A 20,832-nucleotide genomic window follows, 5' to 3' on the forward strand; every position below is an offset into this window, starting at 1 on the left:
AGTAGCCTGCGCTCTTTACCAGTGGTTAAGAGCACGGGCTACTAACCCCAAGATTCCAAGTTCAGTTCCAGGCAGTGACCTGAGTAATAATAATAATAATAATAACATTGAAAAATACCTTAGGAATGAGAACCTATGTTCGAAATTTCCCCAAGACACCTGATGAAGGCTGGAGGGTATATCAACTGAAATGTTGTGTTAATAACAAACAAGATGAGGACAAACATCCATCAAATGTAAATAATGTACATAATTCCTCATCTCTTAAATATAGAACTGTTCTTTCTTGATATTTCTAATCTGTTGAATTCTTCAAATTTTTTTTCCTTAATTTCAACCTAGGCCAGCTGTATATCTTCCAACTGGATCGAAAGTTACTATTGCTGTCAGATGTTCACCTATCTACTACAAATTAAGAAAAATACCACATCAAGATTTAGGAACAACAGGTAAGGAGGCTGTGGTTTTGCTTTCTCTTTAACTTCCATTTTGTTATTCCACTTTATCCCCATCTCTTTCCATTTGCCACTCCTTTCACATTCCTGTAAACTGACTCATCCATTCCACTTCCCATTTTCACAGTGTGACAACATTTTTTACACCACAGGAATGTATTGTTAGCACTTTCATCCAATAAATATAATTTGTGGTGCTGAGTATTTGGCCATATGGGATCCACTGAATTATGTAAGAAAATTACCTTGGTGTAAACACTGTTTACACCAAGGTAATTTTCCCAGTGTTTATTGCTCAGTGTTTATTTATAAACACAATGTCATAAAATCGGTCTTTCAGCCCGTCCGGTAGCCCCGGTTGAGGGGCATAGGCCGAGATGACGGTAGCTAACCTATGGTGAAGCACTAGTCTAATCTTAATTACTCTATCACATACTCTGACTACTTCGATTACCTTATCAACCCATTTCTCCGCAAGACGTATACCCACGCCCCCGACGCCGTCTGTTTCCTGCCCAGAAAATCTTGTACCTGTGTTCTTTGCCTGTGAGGAACCTAGCAGAACCTCCTCTCCACCTTACTTCTTGGAGGCAGCACAAATCTACACGTCTCCGTTGAAGCATCTCAACAATCTCACCAGACCTACCTTTCAGTGTGCCGATGTTGAGAGTGCCAACCCTGGGGTGTGGGAGGTGTGGGCCTGTGAGACCCTGGGATGGGGCACAGCAGTGCCATCTACCTGTAAAGAAAGCTTGCATTTGGCAGAATGTACCTGAAAAGAAGGTACATTCTCCCTCTCTCTCTCCCTCTCTCTCTCTCTCCCTCTCTCTCTCTCTCCCTCTCTCTCTCTCTCCCTCTCTCTCTCTCTATATATATATATGGAGAGAGAGCATATATGTAATAAAATTCTAAAAAAAAACCATCTGATGGATTTTGGATTGAAATTTTATTCAGTTTTGTTGTGGAGGCTATAGATAAACATTTGACCCAGACGAATGAGAATGGTCTCAACCATTCTGAGACGTGCAATTATTTCATGTTATCCTGTTTCTGTGAAAGAACTATGAGGATACAAAGTATCCCTAAAACGTAGATGTTTACACAATGCCCCAAAATCTATGGAATTCTGACGTGAAACATCGCCCAAGTAATAATGATAAAACTTAATTACTTCCCTTCGAAAGGTAGCCTTAAGAGTCCAAGTTATCTCCCTTGGAGCGATAAATTTGCTTTTTTTCAAAGTTTTTGATGCTAAGTTAATTAGAGAATTGGGTTTCATTCTTTCAGTAGTTGATGAAACAAAATACCAGTCAAATACTGGGGTTGATGATACTGATATAACCCCTTCCCTCAAAACTGCTTGCGTTATGCTTAAATTAGAAATCAGAATTAATTCTTAGTTTATGGAAACATTGTATGTTAGAGGCATTTCGTGCATCTTTACGTACATCATCATCATCATCATCATCATCATCACGATCGTTTAACGTCTGCTTTCCATGCTGGCATGGGTGGGACGGCTTCACAAGAGCCGGCCAGGCAGAAGCCCGTACCAGACTTTTGTGATTGTTTTGGCATGGTTTTTATAGCTGGGTGCCCTTCCTAACGCCAACCACTCCAAGGTTGTAGTGGGTGCTTTTTACATGCCACCGGCACAGGAACCACTCAGGTGGCTCTGGCATCGTTCATGTTTGGGTACTGCTTTTTACATGCTCCCAACACGGGGGCTAGTCAGGCGGGCCTGGCATCGACCGCGTTCGGATGGTGCTTTTTACGTGCCACCAACACGGGGGCCAGTCAGGTGGGCCTGGTATCGACTGCATTCAGATGGTACTTTTTACGTGCCACCAGCATGGGAGCCAGCCAGGGGCCACTGGCCACAGCTATGATATTGGTTTTACTTGACTCAACTTACATCTCGTTATCTTAAATTATTTTAGAGTTACATATTTCTTGAATAGCTTTAGACTCTAAACTCTACAACTTTTAACCATTTTCGCTTTCCTCCAGTTATAGAAGAATGTAATCTTAAAGAATGGGAAAAATACCAAACTACATTCTGGTAAGTTCATTTTTTTGGTTTTCTACATATTTCTTCATATATTTTTGCCACGATGCAATGACTGTTTTTTGACATCCATTTCCTGAAGTGAGAAATGTTCTCCATGCCAAATTAGCAGTGGACTGATCTAAGTGATGGTTTATTTTCAGCATTGGTTTTGCGTGTCCCCTAGAATATGCGTATGCACTTATATGTATATAAACATGTGTTTATATACACTTATATGTATATAAACATGTGTATATTTATATACACTTATATGTATATAAACATGTGTATGTATATGTAAATGGGTGAGCCAGAAAGTGATGCAGTATTTTAATTTCATTCCATTTTGACACAACATTGTGTGTGAGTGTGTGTGTATCATCATCATCATCATCATCGTCAGCATCATTTAACATCTGCTCTTTATGCTGGCATGGGTTAGATGGTTTAACTGGAGCTGATGAGCCAGAGAACAGCGCCAGGTTCTAGTCTGATTTGGCATGGTTTCTACGTCTGGATGCCCTTCTTAACACTAACCACTCCAGGAGTGTAATGGATGCTTTTTACCTGCCAGTGGCACAGGTGCCATTTACATGACACTGGCAACAACCAGGGCTACGATTTACGGGTGAGTGCCATTTACATAGCATGGGCAATGACCACAACTACAATGCACAGGTGCCATTTAAATGGTACAAGCAGTGACCATAACTCTCTCTTTTACTCTTTTACTTGTTTCAGTCATTTGACTGTGGCCATGCTGGAGCACCGCCTTTAGTCAAGCAAATCGACCCCAGGACTTAATTTTTGTAAGCGTAGTACTTATTCTATCAGTCTCTTTTGCTGAACTGCTAAGCTACGGGGACTTAAACATACCAGCATCGGTTGTCAAGTGATGTTGGGTGGACAAAGACAGACACACAAGCACATACACACACACACATATACGATGGGCTTCTTTCAGTTTCCATCTACCAGATCCACTCACAAGGCTTTGGTCGGCTTGAGGCTATAGTAGAAGACACTTGCCCAAGGTGCCACACAGTGGGACTGAACCCAGAACCATGTGGTTGGTAAGCAAACCACTCCTGTGCCTACATACAAATCTGTTTATTTTCTCGTGTTCCTTTCTGTTGAAGAGTGTAGGATCGAAACGTAAAAGACTTCCTCACCTTCCCTAGCATGAAACTAATACATCTGCTTTTTGTTTCTGTAAATTACAACAACAACAACACACACACAAACACATTTAAAAGAAGAAAAGCATTGCTGAAATGAATTGATAGCTCCACATATAACATCCAAAGTACATCTTTTTTGTTCTCTCGTGTCACAAATGTAATTTTAATGTACAGACTTCTAATTAAATTATTGAGTATTAATTGAAACAGCTGTAAGAAGTGAAGATGACCAAATTATTAATAATAAACAGCTATTAACTTCCTTACCTCCATTTTCTTTCCTTTTAACTGGATATAAACTATATACTTAATATATATCTATTGTTTTAAGGGACTTTCATTCTCCAACAATACTAGGTATTGAATCAGTATTTCCTTGGATGCAACCATCCCTTCATGAGGTTAACATATCCTCTAATTAAATTATACAAATAATATTTGTGTGTGTGTGTATACGTATGTCATTGTCATCATATTAATGTCCATTTTCCATGCTGGCATGGGTTGGACAGTTTGACAGGAGTTGGCAAGGCCAGGAGCCACATCAGGTTCATTGTCAGTTTCGGCATGATTTCTACAGCTGGATGTGCTTCCTAATGCTGACCACTCTACAGAGTGTACTGGGTGCTTTTTATGTGGTACCAGTTGTATGTGTATATATGTATATCTATGTACAGTGATGTGTATGTATGTATGTGTTTGTGTGTGCATGGGTTTCCTTGTCTTAACATTTGTGTGCTCACTGAAGCAAGGTCATTGTTTGTTCATTACAAAAATGGTGTTATTTATTTATAATCTTCCAATCGTGGCACCTTGGGCAAGTGTCTTCTACTATAGCCTTGGGTCGACCAAAACCTTGTGAGTAGATTTGGTAGACGGAAACTGAAAGAAGCCCATCGTATGTGTATGCATGCATGCATACATACATACATACATACATACACACACACACACACACACACACACACACACACATACACGTTTTTACTTGTTTCAGTCATTTGACTGCGGCCATGCTGGAGCACCGCCTTTAGTCAAGCAAACTGACCCAGGACATTCTTTGTAAGCTTCGTACTTATTCTATCGGTCTCTTTTGCCGAACCACTAAGTTACAGGGACTTAAACACACCACCATCAGTTGTCAAGCGATGGTGGTGGGGGACAAACACAGACACACAAACATATACACACACACATACATATACATATATATACATATATACGACGGGCTTCTTTCAGTTTTCCATCTACCAAATCCACTCACAAGGTTTTGGTTGGCCCGAGGCTATAGTAGCAGACACTTGCCCAAGGTGCCATGCAGTGGGATCGAACCTGGAACCATGTGGTTGGTAAGCAAGCTACTTACCACACAGCCACCCCTTCTTATATTTCATGAGAATCAACAAGAAATTCTTTCTGTTTCTTTTATTCCTTCAAAAAATCTTGGAAAATTCTTAATGAACATTTGGCTGCTATTTCTAGCCAGGGATATTTACCAATTGTCCCATCTGGCTGAAGTTTGATTCTTCCACTAGAACATCTGCACTAAGCTGTCATCTCTATCTTCTCTGGTGATGACAACGTCATTATTATTATTATTATTATAAGCTGGGTGGACACTTATCTGTATTTTAGTTTTATTTAAGCCTTTTAGTGACATAAGGGTGCTAGAAGGTGGGGTGAGAGGGACAGGGAGTTATGCCTCTGCACTAATACACACATATATAGACACATGCATACACACACACACACACACACACACACACACACACACACACAGAGATCATTATAGACTTGTATACACTTTGGATTTGATGTGTTACAATAACAATAAAGTAATAGAAAGAATTATTTTGGCATTTCCATTAGCAGACACTAATGAGTATTTATGTTTATTAGTGTGGCTTTTGACCCCTTCACTGTTATCTTAGCTGTGGAGATCCCACTTTCTCCTCCTGTCACCTTTTCCTATGATTATGCTAGTTTAGTGTTGTTGTCAGGTTCAGTCCCACTGCAAGGCATCTTGAGTTAGGGTTTTCTGCTATAGCCCTAAGTAGACCAAAGCCTTGTGAGTGGATTTGGTAGATGGAAACTGAAAGAGCTTCTGCAGTTCTGTATTTGAGAGATGAGGAATTATGTACATTATTTACATTATTTACATTTGACGGATATTTCTCCTCATCTTGTTTGTTGTTAACACAACGTTTCATCTGATATACTCTCCAGTCTTCATCAGGTGTCTTGGGTATTTTACTAATGTTGTTGTTGTTGTTGTTGTTGTTGTTCAGGTCACTGCCTGGAATCGAACTTGGAATCTTGGGGTTAGTAGCCCACACTCATAACCACTACGCCATATGGCGTAGTGGTTAAGAGCATATGGCATAGTAGTTAAGAGCATGGGCTACTAACCCCAAGATTCCGAGTTCGATTCCAGGCAGTGACCTTGAAAGAATTAATTCTTGAAAAGGCAGTGAGTTGTAAGAATCGTTTGGACAAAATGCTTCGTGGTATTTCATTGGTGACCAGTAATGAAGTCATCATCATCATCATTGTTTAACGTCTACTTTTCATGCTAGCATGGGTTGGACAATTTGACTGAGGACTGGTGAACCAGATGGCTGCACCAGGCTCCAATCAGATCCGGCAGAGTTTCTTATTTCTTTATTGCCCACAAAGGGCTAAACATAGAGGGGACAAACAATGACAGACAAAGGGATTAAGTCGATTACATCGACCCCAGTGCGTAACTGATACTTAATTTATCGACCCCCGCAAGGATGAAAGGCAAAGTCGACCTTGGCGGAATTTGAACGCAGAACGTAACGGCAGATGAAATACCGCTAAGCATTTTGCCGGGCGTGCTAATGTTTCTGCCAGCTCGCCACCTTGGCAGAGTTTCTACAGCTGGATGCCCTCCCTAACGCCAACCACTCCGAGAGTGTAGTGGGTGCTTTTTACGAGCCACCGGTATGAGGGCCAGTCAGGCAGTACTGGCAACGACTACGCTCAAAATGGTATAGTTTACGTGCTACCTGCACAGGAGATAGTCCAGCGTCACTGGCAATGACCTCGCTCGAATGATTTTCTAACGTGCCAGTAGGGCGATGCTGGTAACGATCACGCTCAAATGGTGCTATTTACGTGCCACTGGCACAGAAGCCAGACAGCTGCTCTGGCAATGATCACGCTCGGATGGTGCTGTTAGTGCTCCACTGGCACAGGTGCTGGTCATTAAATATGGTCCACAGTAATAAAATAAAATCACAATTTTGGCTAGGAAAAAATGTCACAATTTGTGGGATCTGGATAAAACCCCTGTGACCTTTTTTCACCTGGATCCATTTCGTCTGTTTATCTTTTGACTTCCTTCGAGGCTGACTTTGCCTTTCATCCTTCCAAAAACTGCCTGGAAATTGCTGGCCTTGTGCCAAAATCCGCACCCCTCCAGGCTTAGGGTAATGGCTTACTACCTGTAACCTTAGGTATCCGCTAGCTTTCAATAATAATCTTTCAAGTGCTTAAAACCCTCCTGATAGTCTTTCCTGCCTCTAAGAGGTCAACTTTCTTAGAATCTCTACAGGACATCGTAGTCCAATCTCCTTCAACCATTTCTCTACGAGGAGGTACCCAAAAGTAACTGGAAATGTTCTCTGTGGGACAAATCCCTTGCAATTCAGGCTTCCGCTGCTAAAAGTCACTTGATGCAACCCTCAGGCATACCATTCTGCTGACCTGCAGCATTTCATGGATTTGTACTCCCACATGGTGTGTCTTTGTTTTGCAGAGCTTCTCTCCTGTTTTTTTGTTTTTGTTTGTTTTTTGTTTGTTTTGCGATGGCTGAAATGAAGGAACAGTGTGCTTCCATGAAATTCTGCTTTCTGCTGCGACTAACAACAGCTGAAACAGTTGTCATGCTTCAAACAGCTTACAAGGACACTGCCATGAACAAAACATAAGTTTATGAGTGGTTTTCATGCTCCAGGAATGGTTTCTGGACCCTTGAAGACCAGCCTCGTTCAGGGTGACTGTCGACACCCAGCAACAAATGGAAACATCATGGAAATTAATGAACTGATCTTGGAGAACTGTCACCGAACAATTGAACTTGTTGATCTGACTGATGTGTCCAGGAATTTCTGGTGACAAATTCTGAGCGAGGAATTCCGAGTGAAAAGCGTTGCAGCCAAATCTATGCTTCGTTTGCTCATGGAAGGTCAAAAGCAGTCGTGACTGAATGCGTATTGTTAACTGAAAGAACACTTGGAAGTTGATCTTGCTCCCTGTGGCTTTTTTTTTTTTGTTACTCCGAATGAAGAAAGTCCTTCAAGGAAAACGTTTTGCAGATGTGGAAGAGGAGAAGAAAAAAAACGACGGAGGTGTTAAAAGGCAAGGGTTCCAGGACTGCTTTGAATAATGGAAAACGTGTCTGGACTGATGCATTGCTTCAAATGGATAAAACTTTGAAGGAACAGTGTGCTTCCATGAAATTCTGTAAACATGTAAAACTAAATGAACAAAATAATGTTGCAAAATTCTGGTTTCCTTGGGGTACGCCTTTGTATATCTCTACTTACAATTCCTAATGTACCAATTATTGTAGGCACAGCTTTTATACTTTTCATATTCCAAATTCTGGCAAGTATTATTATTATTATTATTATTATTGGCGAGTGTTGTAGCTCGCTTGAAGCATTGTATATTGTTTGTAACAATGAAATGTTTTGAATGGTACAACAATGCACTCTAATACAAACAATGTTGTGATTGAACCATCCATCGTCTGATAACATTTCGGAATAAAAGTTCCTTCCTCAGATATCCCCGGGAATTGATGGAGTTGCTGCTATAATTGGTTTTCTAATGGCTTTTCAAGAAAAAAAAGAAAGGCTGTTAGAAAATCGATTATAGCAGCGACTCCATAATTCTTAGGGATATCTGAGGAAGGAATTTTTATTCTGAAATATCATCAGACTATGGATGGTTAAATTACAACAGGTATATAAGCCCTTCGTTTGTATTACAGGCCATTGTTGTACCATTGAAAACATTTTATCATTATTATTATTATTATTATTATTATTTCTTCTTATTTTCAGCCTCCCTTACCGCATGGTGTTTGCTGTGGCCACAGAAGACTCAGTTTTGATATACGACACCCAACAGTCTTCTCCTTTTGCTTTGGTCAAAAACATCCATTATCACCAACTCAGTGACTTGACTTGGTAATTATTTAATCAACTTTTAATTAATCTATTTCCACTCTTTGAATTAATTTCCACCTTCTTTGAGCAGATGAGATTGGACCTGGTGGTGCCCCTTTCACTACGGGTCTGACTATAGACAGTTTCTTCCAGAAGGAAAGAAAAGAACTGAGCTCAGGGTACAAAACTCAACCTTCATCGTGTGTGTGTGTGTGTGTGTGTATGTTAAGGCACTTGGCTTAGTCGTTAGGTGTGTTGCAGTCAACATCACTAGATTGTAGTTTTGATTCCCAAACCGGCTGTGTATTGCGTTCTTGAGCAAGACACTTCATTTAATGTTACTCCAGTCCACTCAACTGTAAATGGGTCACCCCTATGACTAGATGGCTTTCCGATCAGAGAGCAATGTTGGCCTGCTCACCCAGGCAACAGAGTGGCATCATTTGAACACTAAAAAAAACCGCAAAGCTCATTGCGACCAGTGATGCATGATAATACATCACTGGTATTGATCACATGATGCACACACACGCACAGCAGCTGCTTTCAGTTTCCGTCTGGCTTTGGTTGGCCTGAGGCTTATAGTAGGAGATACTTGCCCAAGGTGTCATACAGTGAGACTGAACCCAGAACCGTGTGGGTTGGAAACAGACTTCTTACCACACAGCCACTCTTACTACACATATACACACATACTCCCCTATCTATAGTGAACCAAATTCGTTGAGTGGCACCCATGCCAACCTTCCTTCATTGGACACTAAACTCCGCTTGCAAAGACCTGTTGAAGCAAGTGAGATCGAAACTGAACCAAATTCGATGACTGGCACCCGTGCCAGTGGAGCGCTAACAGCACCATCCAAGCGGGATCACTGCCAGAGCAGCAGTCTTGCTTCCATGCCGGTGGCACATAAACAGCACCATTTGAGCACAATCGTTTCCAGCTTCGCCTTACTGGCACTTGTGCCGGTGGCATGTGAACAAAACATTGGACTGACTCCTGTGCAGGTGGCACATAAAAAACACCATTTGAGCGTGGCTGTTGCCAGTAACGCCGGCCTGGCCCTCGTGCTGGTGGCACGTAAAAAGCACCCACTACACTCTCGGAGTGGTTGGCGTTAGGAAGGGCATCCAGTTGTAGAAACTCTACCAGATCAGATTGGAGGCTGGTGTAGCCATCTGGTAAGCTAGTCCCCAGTCAAATCGTCCAACCCATGCTAGCATGGAAAACGGACGTTAAATGATGATGATGATGATGATGGAGATAAATATAAAAAAAACAAAGTCAATACATTTATATACCACTTGATTTACAGTATGACTAGTTAATTTATTACATCCTTATTTACATTGTTCATGGTCGCACATGTCTACAATCGTAGGTGCCTTGTTTATTTAACTATAAGATCTCTATTCACACACCTGAATTATTATTTTGACATATTGCTATCTGAATATCTGTCTGTCTGTCTCATACACTGCACAGGTGTTGGAATGTTTTTTTTCTGTGTATGTATTTAGGTGTGTCCTGTTTGTTTTATCTAACCCTGTCAGGTCAAGTGATGGTAATATCCTGGTGGTGTCCTCAACAGATGGTTTCTGTTCAATTGTCACTTTTGAGAAAGGTGAGATTGGAGAGCCCTACACACCAGTGACTCATGTATGCTCCTCCTCCACTTCCTCGCCTCTTGTCAACGGAGGGGACACTACAGAAGCGAAAGACCAACAAGACACCTCCCACAACACAACTCCTGTCACTCCAGCATCAACTGATTCCAGCTCACCCATGGAGGTGGACGAGAAACAAACTGATGCCCTCCTCAATGAAGATGCCTGTCATTTGAATAATGGATTCTCTTCGCCTAAATCTGTTCCCTCAACTGAAAAATTGAAAACCAAGGTAAATTGTGTTTTTGGACAAATTTCTAGTTGGTTTTAAAGAGAATTTGGTGATTGTGAAAGATAAATGAGGTCGTTGCAGAAAATATATTTTCCACAAGAATGATGGATGAGGTCAGCTTTTCTTTGCAGGGTTTTTGCTGTTTTCCTTTTCTGTTTCTAATCAAAAGGAGAGGAGATAAACGTTAGCGTTATCTATTTTGGGGATACTTGGACAAGTGAAATAAGCTCTTTTACGGCATTTAGAGCTAAATGTCTGGTTTGGTGGTAGTGGTGGAGGTGGTGGTGGTGGTGGCGGCAGCGGAGGCGGCGACGATGATGTTTTGAAGTAGTCTATTTTTTCCCATTCGGATTGTGGCTAGTTTTATTGGCAGGATTGTTTAAGTGTTTCTGGCAGGATTGCTTAGGTGTTACCGGCAGGATTGCTTAGGTGCTACCAACAGTATTGCTTAGGTGTTACTGGCAAGATTGTTAGGATGTTGTTAGCAGAATTGCTAGGATGTTGCTGGCAACACCTTAGTTAGTCTGCCAGTAAATAAGAAGATTGCTAGAAGTATTTCAGTCTTAATGGATGATCAGCTGTCATTGAAACTGTTTTCTTCTCATATAAATTTATGGGAGGCTGTGTGAGTTGCTGCTACTACTACTACTACTACTACTACTATCACTGCTGCTACTACTACTACAATGAAAGATAAGCCAAACTAGTCTACCTTTATTTATGAGAGAAGTGAATCAGTCAGAGGAACCTAATCTTATTTTATATCAACTTGTAACAGAATGAGTTGACTTAGATTTGTACAGATTACAGACAGTTATTGATCTTTTGTAGCAGTAGTAGTAGTAGTAGTAGTAATAGTAGTAGCAGTAGTATTTGTAATAATAATGGTTTCAAATTTTGGCAGAAGTTGATTACATTGTCTGAAAGGGTGAAAGGCAAAGTTGACCTTGGTGGAATTTGAACTCAAAATGTAGAGACATAAGAAATGCTGCTAAGCATTTTGCCCGGTGTGCTAACAGTTCTGCCAGCTCACCACCTTATTATAATGATGATAATGATTATTATAATAATAAAAGATGGGCTATAGCCAATATTCTACTCAATACCACAGATTTGTTTATCAGTTGTTTGACCATAACTAGTTGAGTGTGTCCCTTGGTGGCTGACGATATGTGCATCTCTGATCACGAGCAGAAGTAGCGGAGGAGCATCATAGCCATGTGTTGAGAGAAATTCTTTGGGGTTTGAATAATTCACCTTTGGAAACATGGGTGTTTCGTTCAACATCCTTAAACAACTCTTATTCAAAACCATCCAAAACAACCCTTTTGAGTAGGATGGGCCACTCGACCTGAAGAAAATTCTAATTGGGCCCCACCTGCAAGGTCATGTGCTGTTTATCTTGATATGAGATCACCCTTTTGCACACATATGGTTGTGATGCATGTGCCTGGTGTACCCTTATCAGATGGGTAGTAATGATGGGTATACTGGGCTTCGTATATTTTTACCCCAGTGTCACTTTAATGGCATGCACTGCTCTCTCACTCAATAATAATAATAATAATAATAATACATTGTTTTTTTTTTTCTCTGTTTCAGAATCAATCATTGATTCCTCCAAGTGAAATTGATACATGTAGTACAGACTTCAGCTTGATTTTAGAAACCTCGTGTGATGCTTCATATAAAACCAACACCACTAATTCTACAGCACTGGCCAAATCTAAGACCAATGGTTCCTCCACTACTGATGCTTCCATCAAATCTAGCTCAAATGTAACTTCAAGATCTCCGAACATGGAAGTAATACCAAACAGGGAAAACGGTAAACTAAAGAAGCAGGAAGAAACTACATTGATGAGTTTAGGGTCTCCTTCTAACCAAGCTGACACTTCTAATTTTATGTCTTCTCAAAGTAACTCTTCTTCAACTACAGACTCTAGTCCTGCTGCAAGTAAACTGCCAAATTTCATTGGTTCCCCGAACCAGGTTGAGAAGCCTAAAAGACGCATCCAGTTTACTACATTGTCTCTTCTGAATCCAAAGTAAATTCTGTTGACTTCCAACTTATTCTTCTGTGTATAGTAATAATAATAATAATAATAATAATAATAATAAGGATTTCTTTTGTTTGCCACCAGAGTGAAGGATGAGGTGGTGGGGCATAAAGTGTGGAGATTTACATACAGTGAAATCATCAACATAATAAAAATAATTAAAAAAATTCTAAATTTTGACACATGGCTTGAAATTTTTGGAGTGGAGGCTAGGTGATCACATTGATCACAAAATTGATCTGGTTAATAATAATAATAATAATAATAATAATGATAATATCAACAACAAGGATGGTAATGATATTTTCTCCTTTATTTGTGGCACTAGGGAACCAATCTGTTAACCCTTCAGCATTTAAATCGGCCATTTCTGGCCCAAATTTTCTACTTATTTCAAGTATAAACAGGCCAGATCCAGGCTCTCACACCCATCCCACAATTACATTCTAGAAATAACAATCACATAATTAAAATCACTAGCTACAAGATAATGCTTGATTAATCCAAAACCATATGAATGATTAAGCATTACATTTGAGAATGCAATCTGTATACTAAAGGGTTAATGGTGTTTCACCTTATCTTTTTTACTAGACTCCTGTTGAATGAAATACACTGACTTTGTTCCAATTAATTTTGTAAATGAATTTAGTGTATGGTAAGTTTTCTCGTTTTTCAGCGGGTGTTTCAAAACCTGAATTGAACGTGATAAATTTTGATGAAAGATTTTAATTTGGATCACTTTTAAAACACACTTTGCATTACAGAACCTGGGATAGTCATAGACAGGTTGGCCTGGGGGAATAAAATTGGTTAAGTTAACCCATTAAGTCCCAGAGTACTTAAATTTCTGAATATTACTTTTAAATTTTGACAGATGATTGAAAATAGGTTAAAATGAAAAAAATAATTATTAAAAATCCTTTGCTTCGAGTAGAAACGGAAATACTCAGTGTCCTATAAATAGGACACTGGGACAATGTGATGTAGCTTATTTAATGTTCTCATTTAGTGTCCTATTTGTAGGACAGTAGAACTTAGTGGATTAATATGACTTGAGAATTAAATTTTTAGAATTGCCTTCAAATTATCTCCCCTTTTCTTTGTGAATCCCTCATCATTGCTACAAGCTTTTTTGTTTTCTGTCTCTAATTATGGCTGGAAATCTCAAATTCATTTAAGAGTTCTTTGAATAAAGTATTATAAGGATTGCTTTATGCAGGCACAGGTATGGGTGTGTAGTTAGGAAGTTTGTTTCCTGACCATGTGCTTCTGGCTTCCGTCTCACTGCAGGGCACCTTGGGTAGATATTTTCTACTAAAGTCTTGAACCAACCAAAGCCTTGTGTGTGGACTTGGTAGGTGGAAACTGAAAGAAGCTTATATCTGTAAAGTGTGTGTGTGTGTTGGTGTCTCCTTGTTTGGATTGGTAACAAGAAGGGCATCCATTTGCCAAAAATTTGCCTCAATTTCTGCCCAACCCATGCAAACATGAAAAAGTGAACATTAAATGATGATATATTTCATCGTTTTTAATGTTACCTTTTCTATGTCTGCGTAGGTCAGACAATTTGTTGAGGCAGATTTTCCACAGACTGATGCCCTTCTTAGTACAGCCCAGAAAGAAATTGACAAATTAAGGAACAAATAACCCCCATTACAGTATATACATGTCTTAAATCAGTCAATGTTCTCAATGTTACCCTTGACTTAGAATCTGGTAAAAGAAAATGAAAAACCCTGTATATGCATAGACAATTCAACCATTCTAAAAGTATAATTAAATTCCTAGTAATGAGCATATTTCTAAGACTTTTTAAAAAAATTTTCCAACAGAAATGTAGTCATTGAAATAACAAGTCCATATAGTGAAGCTCTTAATAGCAGTGGTTAATTGGGGGAAAATACATTACATAAATAACAACACACCCACAAACAAAAAGCAGAAATAGGGAAAAAAAAATTATCTGGTTCAATTTCCCCTTTCAACATGTAAGCCTCTACACCTTTAATCAAATTATTTTCCAGAATACTACTTAAACACTTCCACCTCAACCACAAATACCAGGAAATAATAAACACAGTATAAAAATCTTATACTTCACAACTTAAAAACAAACTGTAGTCATTTATAACCATCTAAAAGTTTTGTAATATGGAAACCAAAATCACTCGTATAACAACAGCAGTTGTAACTTCATCCTGCCCTTTAAATGGAGATCGCATAACAAGTAATGTTATTTGTTGTGCAACTACAACCATGAATATTACAATAGCAATAGAAGAGAATATGACCAAAAACTGTGTGTACTCCATCCCATGCAGCTGTGGTAGGTTATACAAAGGCAAAACATGCCACCCCCTCAAAATAAGAGTAGACGAATATCGCAAAGCTGTGACATGAGGAGAAATTGATAAATCGGGTATAGCTGATCTTGTATGGAAAAATGGAGACCACCTCCCCCTGTGGGATGAAGTTAAAATAATAGACAGAGAACACCACTGGAAAATACGAAAACTAAAAGAAGCAGCACATATGCTAGGACACAAAAACCTCCTAAGCAGACGGAGTGCAGATATGAATATCATATGGGAACTGATATTGAGGAAGGATAGGAGAATATTAGATTTAGAAGCCCTAAAATTCACTCCATAATTGCCCACTGGGCATATGGCGTAGTGGTTAAGAGCATTGGCTACTAACCCCAAGATTCCGAGTTCAATTCCAGGCAGTGACCTAAATAATAATAATAATAATAAATAATTATAATAATATTGAAAAAAAAATATTAGGAATGAGAACCCTGGTTCGAAATTTCCCCAAGACACCTGATGAATGCTGGAGGGTATATCAGCCGAAACGTGTTAACAACAAACAAGATGAGAAATATCCGTCAAATGTTCATAATTCCTCATCTCTTAAATATAGAACTGTATTACAATACCAACTACATCCACATATATAAGGTCAACAGCAGACCAGTTCAAGTCAGTACCATAATACAACCAACACATTTTGCAACTCAAACAGTTTAACCTACAATTCGAAGGTTAATGCATTAGTGGAACTGACATGCTTTGGTGGTATTTGCTCCCGCTCTTTACCCGGTACTTATTCTATCAATATCTTTTGCCGAACTGAAAAGTTACTATAATTTCTTAAAGTATGTGTTAATGCCCATGTGGGTACATGGAGTAAATGAAATCATAACATAAACAATTAAATATAAGAAATAATAATTTCTTAAAGTATGTGTTAATCCCCATGTACCCAGACTTTGTGGACACCCTGTAAACTGCATTATATTGTAGTATATTAGTAACTGCCTTATACTTTGACTAACTTCCTTATATTGACTAGTAAAATCGTTTTATTCTGAAGTAAACTCATCGTCATCATCGTTTAACGTCCGTTTTCCATGATGGCATGGGTTGGACGGTTTGACCAGGGCTGGCATGCTAGAAGGCTGCACCAGGCTCCAATCTGATCTGGCACAGTTTCTACAGCTGGATGCCCTTTATAACGCCAACCACGGGAGCCAGTCGGGGCGATGGGGCTGGCATCGACCACGTTCGGATGGTGTTTTGTACGTGCCACCAGTACGGGAGCCAGTCAGCGGCACTGGCATCTGTCTGTGATTTTTACTTTTTGATTTTACTTGACTCAATAATTCTCGTCAAGCACGGCGTGTCGCCCGACGATTCAAAGGTACTTTTTAAATGGGCTGGTTATGTGACACTGGTATAGGCTATGGCTGTGATCTCACTTTATTTGCCGGGTCTTCTCAATCAATCACAGCATGTCTCCAGAGGTCTCGGTCTCTTGTCATTGCCTCTGTGAGGCCCAACGTTGAAAGGTCATGCTTCACCACCTCATCTCATGTCTTCCTGGGTCTCCCTCTTCCACGGGTTCCTTGCTTCATATTAATTGTAAAAAGGCCATATACTATAAGAAAGCCGACTTACAGTATAAAGAACTGCCTTATAATATAGTAAACTGCCTTATACTATAGATTAGATTATGAAGTTTTCGTTGTGAATCGAGGAAAAGGCTGCTACGGTACTGAGTGGAAAGACGTCTTTAAAAAAGAAACATGAGGTTGGGGCGGCGAGCTGGCAGAAACGTCGGCACGCCGGGCGAAATACTTAGCAGGATTTCGTTTGTCTTTACGTTCTGGGTTCAAATTCCTCCGAGGTCGACTTTGCCTTTCATCCTTTCGGGGTCGATGAATTAAGTACCAGTTGTATACTGGGTTGATGTGATCGACTACCCCCCCCCCTCCCCCCAAATTTCAGGCCTTGTGCCTAGAGTAGAAAAAGAACAAAAACAAAACATGAGGTTGCAATAAGGTGTATATGTATATATATAGCCGTGGCTGTGTGGTTCTGGGTTCAGTCCCGCTGCATGGCACTTTGGGCAAGTGTATTCTACTATAACCTTGGACTGATCAAAACCTTGTGAGTGGATTTGGTAGACGGAAACACATACACACATCTGTGTTTTTGTGTCTGTACCCGTAACATAGCAGTTCGGCAAAAGAAACGATAAAATACCAGGCTAAAAAAAAATGAGTGAGGTATTCATTCGACTAAAAATTCCTCATGGTGGTGCTCCAACATGGTCTCAGTCAAATGAAACATGTAAAAGATTATGTATGTGTGTTAATATCAATGCATCGTAATTTCAATCAGTGATTTGTTTGTCAGACGGTGGTGGTAGCAGGAGGGGACAAAGCGAATTTATTGTTTTATCAGATAAGCAAAATGGGATTATTGGGTTTGGGGGGCTCTAAAGATTTAAGGGATTTAAAACCTTGGATCAGCTTGTCCACTGCCGCTGGCGTTAAGTGTCAGATCACAGATCATTCTGGTTTGTGTGTGTAACTATATGAAACAAACTACTTATATGGGATTACTTTGATTAACTCCTTTAAAATACGTAAATATTTAGAAATAAGTGTAATACTTGACAAGAATAAAGGAAATACAAGCGAAACAACAGCGTTATATATATATTATATATATATATAGGTATATATATGTGTATATATATGTGTATATATATATATATATATATATATATATATATATATATATAACACGCCAATAATGTAGGCAAAATACACACTGACACATCCACACTTAACTAACTGTAACAAGGGATCAATGAGTAAAGAAATGACTGCTTTTAAAAAGTTAATTAAAATGTTTTATAAATTAAAGATTAGTTGATTACACCAAAGCTGAAATTTTGTAAGCTCTATTTAAAAAAATGTTTTTGGAAAAAAAGATTTAATCTTGTCAAACGTAGGCGCAGGCGTGGCTGTGTGGTAAGAAGTTTTGCTTTCCAACTACGTGGATCCGTAAAAAGACAACACCCTTTCAATCCCACCTAATTGAAACGTAACTTTTTAGGGCGAAGTTCTGCTTCGGAGGCTGTTTCTGGTGATTCGCAGCGCTTCACCCACGATCGTTTGCATTTCACATTGCTATAGACGATCCATATATTCGTTCTCTGTCACCATTTTCTTCAAAAAAAAAAAGAAAAAAAAAAAAAAGGATAGTTTCCTTCACGTTTCTGCAACGAATTTCTGATGGAAATCCGTTGGGTGGGGTTAGTCTCATTCAGTTATGTGGAGCCAAAACATTGACCCTTCTGGCTTAACCAAATTGATGCAGATGGCTTTCAGCGCTGAGTTTGGATATTTGGGGATCATCCGAGTCGTATAACGGGGCTTTGTGTTGCTGTTAAATCTCAGTTGACCAGCCAAAACGAGATGCATCTTTCCTGATCGAATTTCTCGATCGAAATCTTGAAAATCATTTCTGGCACTTGTTTTATAACAGCGTCCTCTCCGTACACAGTGCACATCTTCCTGCAAATTTCCATCGCTTTCTTGTGTGGTGTCGATTATGTTGGTCTTGGCTCTCCATTTTCAGGACGATCCCAACTACACAAACTGCAATGTTTCTCGTCGCAAGTTCGCGTCGAACCACGTTGAAGTGTTCAAGTATCTCAATATTACACATTTGCACAAGGAACAGACTGAAGTTAGCAACTAATTAGAGTGTAGTTGAGTATTCCACAGACTCGTGTACCATTAAAGCAATTCACTCGAATCTGTTCTCACAATGTGACAAGGGTGAACATTTTGAATTATACAGTAGAGAAAGATTATATATTAGGCGGACTAAAAAGTAAGCAACGTTTTGAAACATGAGCTACATCACAGTATATCTCAACAATGCGGAAATTTTATCTATCAGAGTATCATTGCAATCAAAACATTTTTGCCAACGAGTTACAAGTTTGTTTATTCTGGTAACGTAAAAATCTGGAGTTCTGGAGAGTCATTAGTGAAACGTGGGGTCGAGCATTGTCAGGAAGAATGATTGGCCCTCTTCTGTTGACCAGTCTGGGTCGGAGGGGTAGCAGTTTTTCATTCACTTTGGCAATTTCATGGCAATATGTTTCTGCAGTAATGGGTTTCCTAGGTTTAAAGAAGTTATAGTGGATGAGTCCAGCAGTTCACCACCAAACAATCACCATAGCCTTCTTTTTGAAGAGTTCGGATTTAGGGAAGGTTTTTGGTGCTACACTTTGGTCCAACCACTGCAAAGGACGTTTTTTTTTATCATTGTACAGAATCCATTTTTCATCACAAGTTACAATACGGTCGAGAAACGGATCGGTCTGGTTACGGAGAAGAAGCAACGAGCAAATTTCATATCTGCGCATTGTCTGATTTTCATTTCTTTTGATTTTCCGATCGCATGCAAATAATTGCAAGCAGTTTTCTGGCTACCCTGAAGTTCTTTTGTTAGTTCTTGAGTGGTTTCACGTGGATCTTTCTCAATGATGGTCTTTATTTGACCGTCATCGATGACAGATGGGCGTCCACTGCGCTCACGATCTTCGAGGCTCAGGTCTCCACTGCGAAATCGTTTAAACCATTTTCGAGCTGACCACTCACTGGTCATTTCCTCACCCAACGTTTCGCTGATATCGCGACCAGTTTCAGCTGCTTTACGTTCTTTTTTGAAGTTGAATAGCAACATTGCTCGAATATCGCGATTTGACAGTTCTATTTCAGATGATTGTAACAATGTTAATTGATGCATTTGGGCAAATCTATGTCTGTATTAACAGACAATTGCAAAGAAAAAGATTTTTAAAAATTCAAAACTGCAAAAAATCCGCTACAAATTCTTCATGGTTCAAAACATTGCTTACTTTTTACTCAACCTTATACACGCGCGCACACACACACATATGAAAGAGAGAGAGAGAGAGGCGATAAATTGATCCCGGTGCTTTCTGAACGGGTGAAAAGTACAGTTGACCTCAGTGGGATTCGAACTCAGGGCACAGAGAACTCGAACGAATACTGTTGTAATTCTGAAATATGCCCCTTTTGCAGACGCGGGCAAGCGCACACACATAGAGGACATGCATGTATATACACATATATATACTTAATCACACATACGTACTTATATAAAAATATGTACGCGCGTGCATACACACACACACACACACACTGGAACACATTGATATATAAACGCAGGTGGTATGTCTGTTTATTACGAGTGCTAAATACGTAATGTGTGTATGTATATACAACACATACACACACACTCAAACATAGACGCCATATGCGCACTCATAAACGTAAATCGACAATTGCGTGTGTGCGCGGGCGAGTGTGAGTTGGTGCGCGCGTGTATGTGTGGTACATTCACACATATATACGTGTTCGTACATAATGTCATTCTAACAGGACGCGCCAAAAATAATTTTGCAAGAGGAAATAAATGTAGTTTTATAAATTCTCAGTGTTAAATTGATTAATGACCGTAATATTAGCCATAGATTCTAATTCCGTTAGTTTATTTTAACATTTTTTTTTCAAACTGTCTGGTTAGTCTGTGTCAATTTGGTTAATTTGTTGAATAAAACAGACGCGAGTTGTCTGTCAAGGGCCT

General features: G+C 39.5%; 1 protein-coding gene across 1 annotated transcript in view; it reads left to right on the top strand.

Annotated features, from left to right (window-relative positions):
• The window catches only part of LOC106878066 (chromatin assembly factor 1 subunit B), a 30,453-nt gene extending 17,426 nt beyond the window's left edge, over positions 1-13,027 (top strand). Inside the window, exons 9-13 of the mRNA XM_014927160.3 lie at positions 343-449; positions 2,466-2,517; positions 8,783-8,908; positions 10,442-10,787; positions 12,390-13,027. Coding sequence (XP_014782646.1) covers positions 343-449; positions 2,466-2,517; positions 8,783-8,908; positions 10,442-10,787; positions 12,390-12,839 — 1,081 coding nt within the window. The 3' untranslated portion in view covers positions 12,840-13,027. The remainder of the gene's footprint in view (positions 1-342; positions 450-2,465; positions 2,518-8,782; positions 8,909-10,441; positions 10,788-12,389) is intronic.
• The last annotated feature ends 7,805 nt before the right edge of the window (positions 13,028-20,832 follow it).

The sequence above is a fragment of the Octopus bimaculoides genome, chromosome 1, assembly GCF_046866305.1.
Source record: "Octopus bimaculoides isolate indiv1 chromosome 1, ASM4686630v1, whole genome shotgun sequence".
NCBI lineage: Eukaryota > Metazoa > Mollusca > Cephalopoda > Octopoda > Octopodidae > Octopus > Octopus bimaculoides.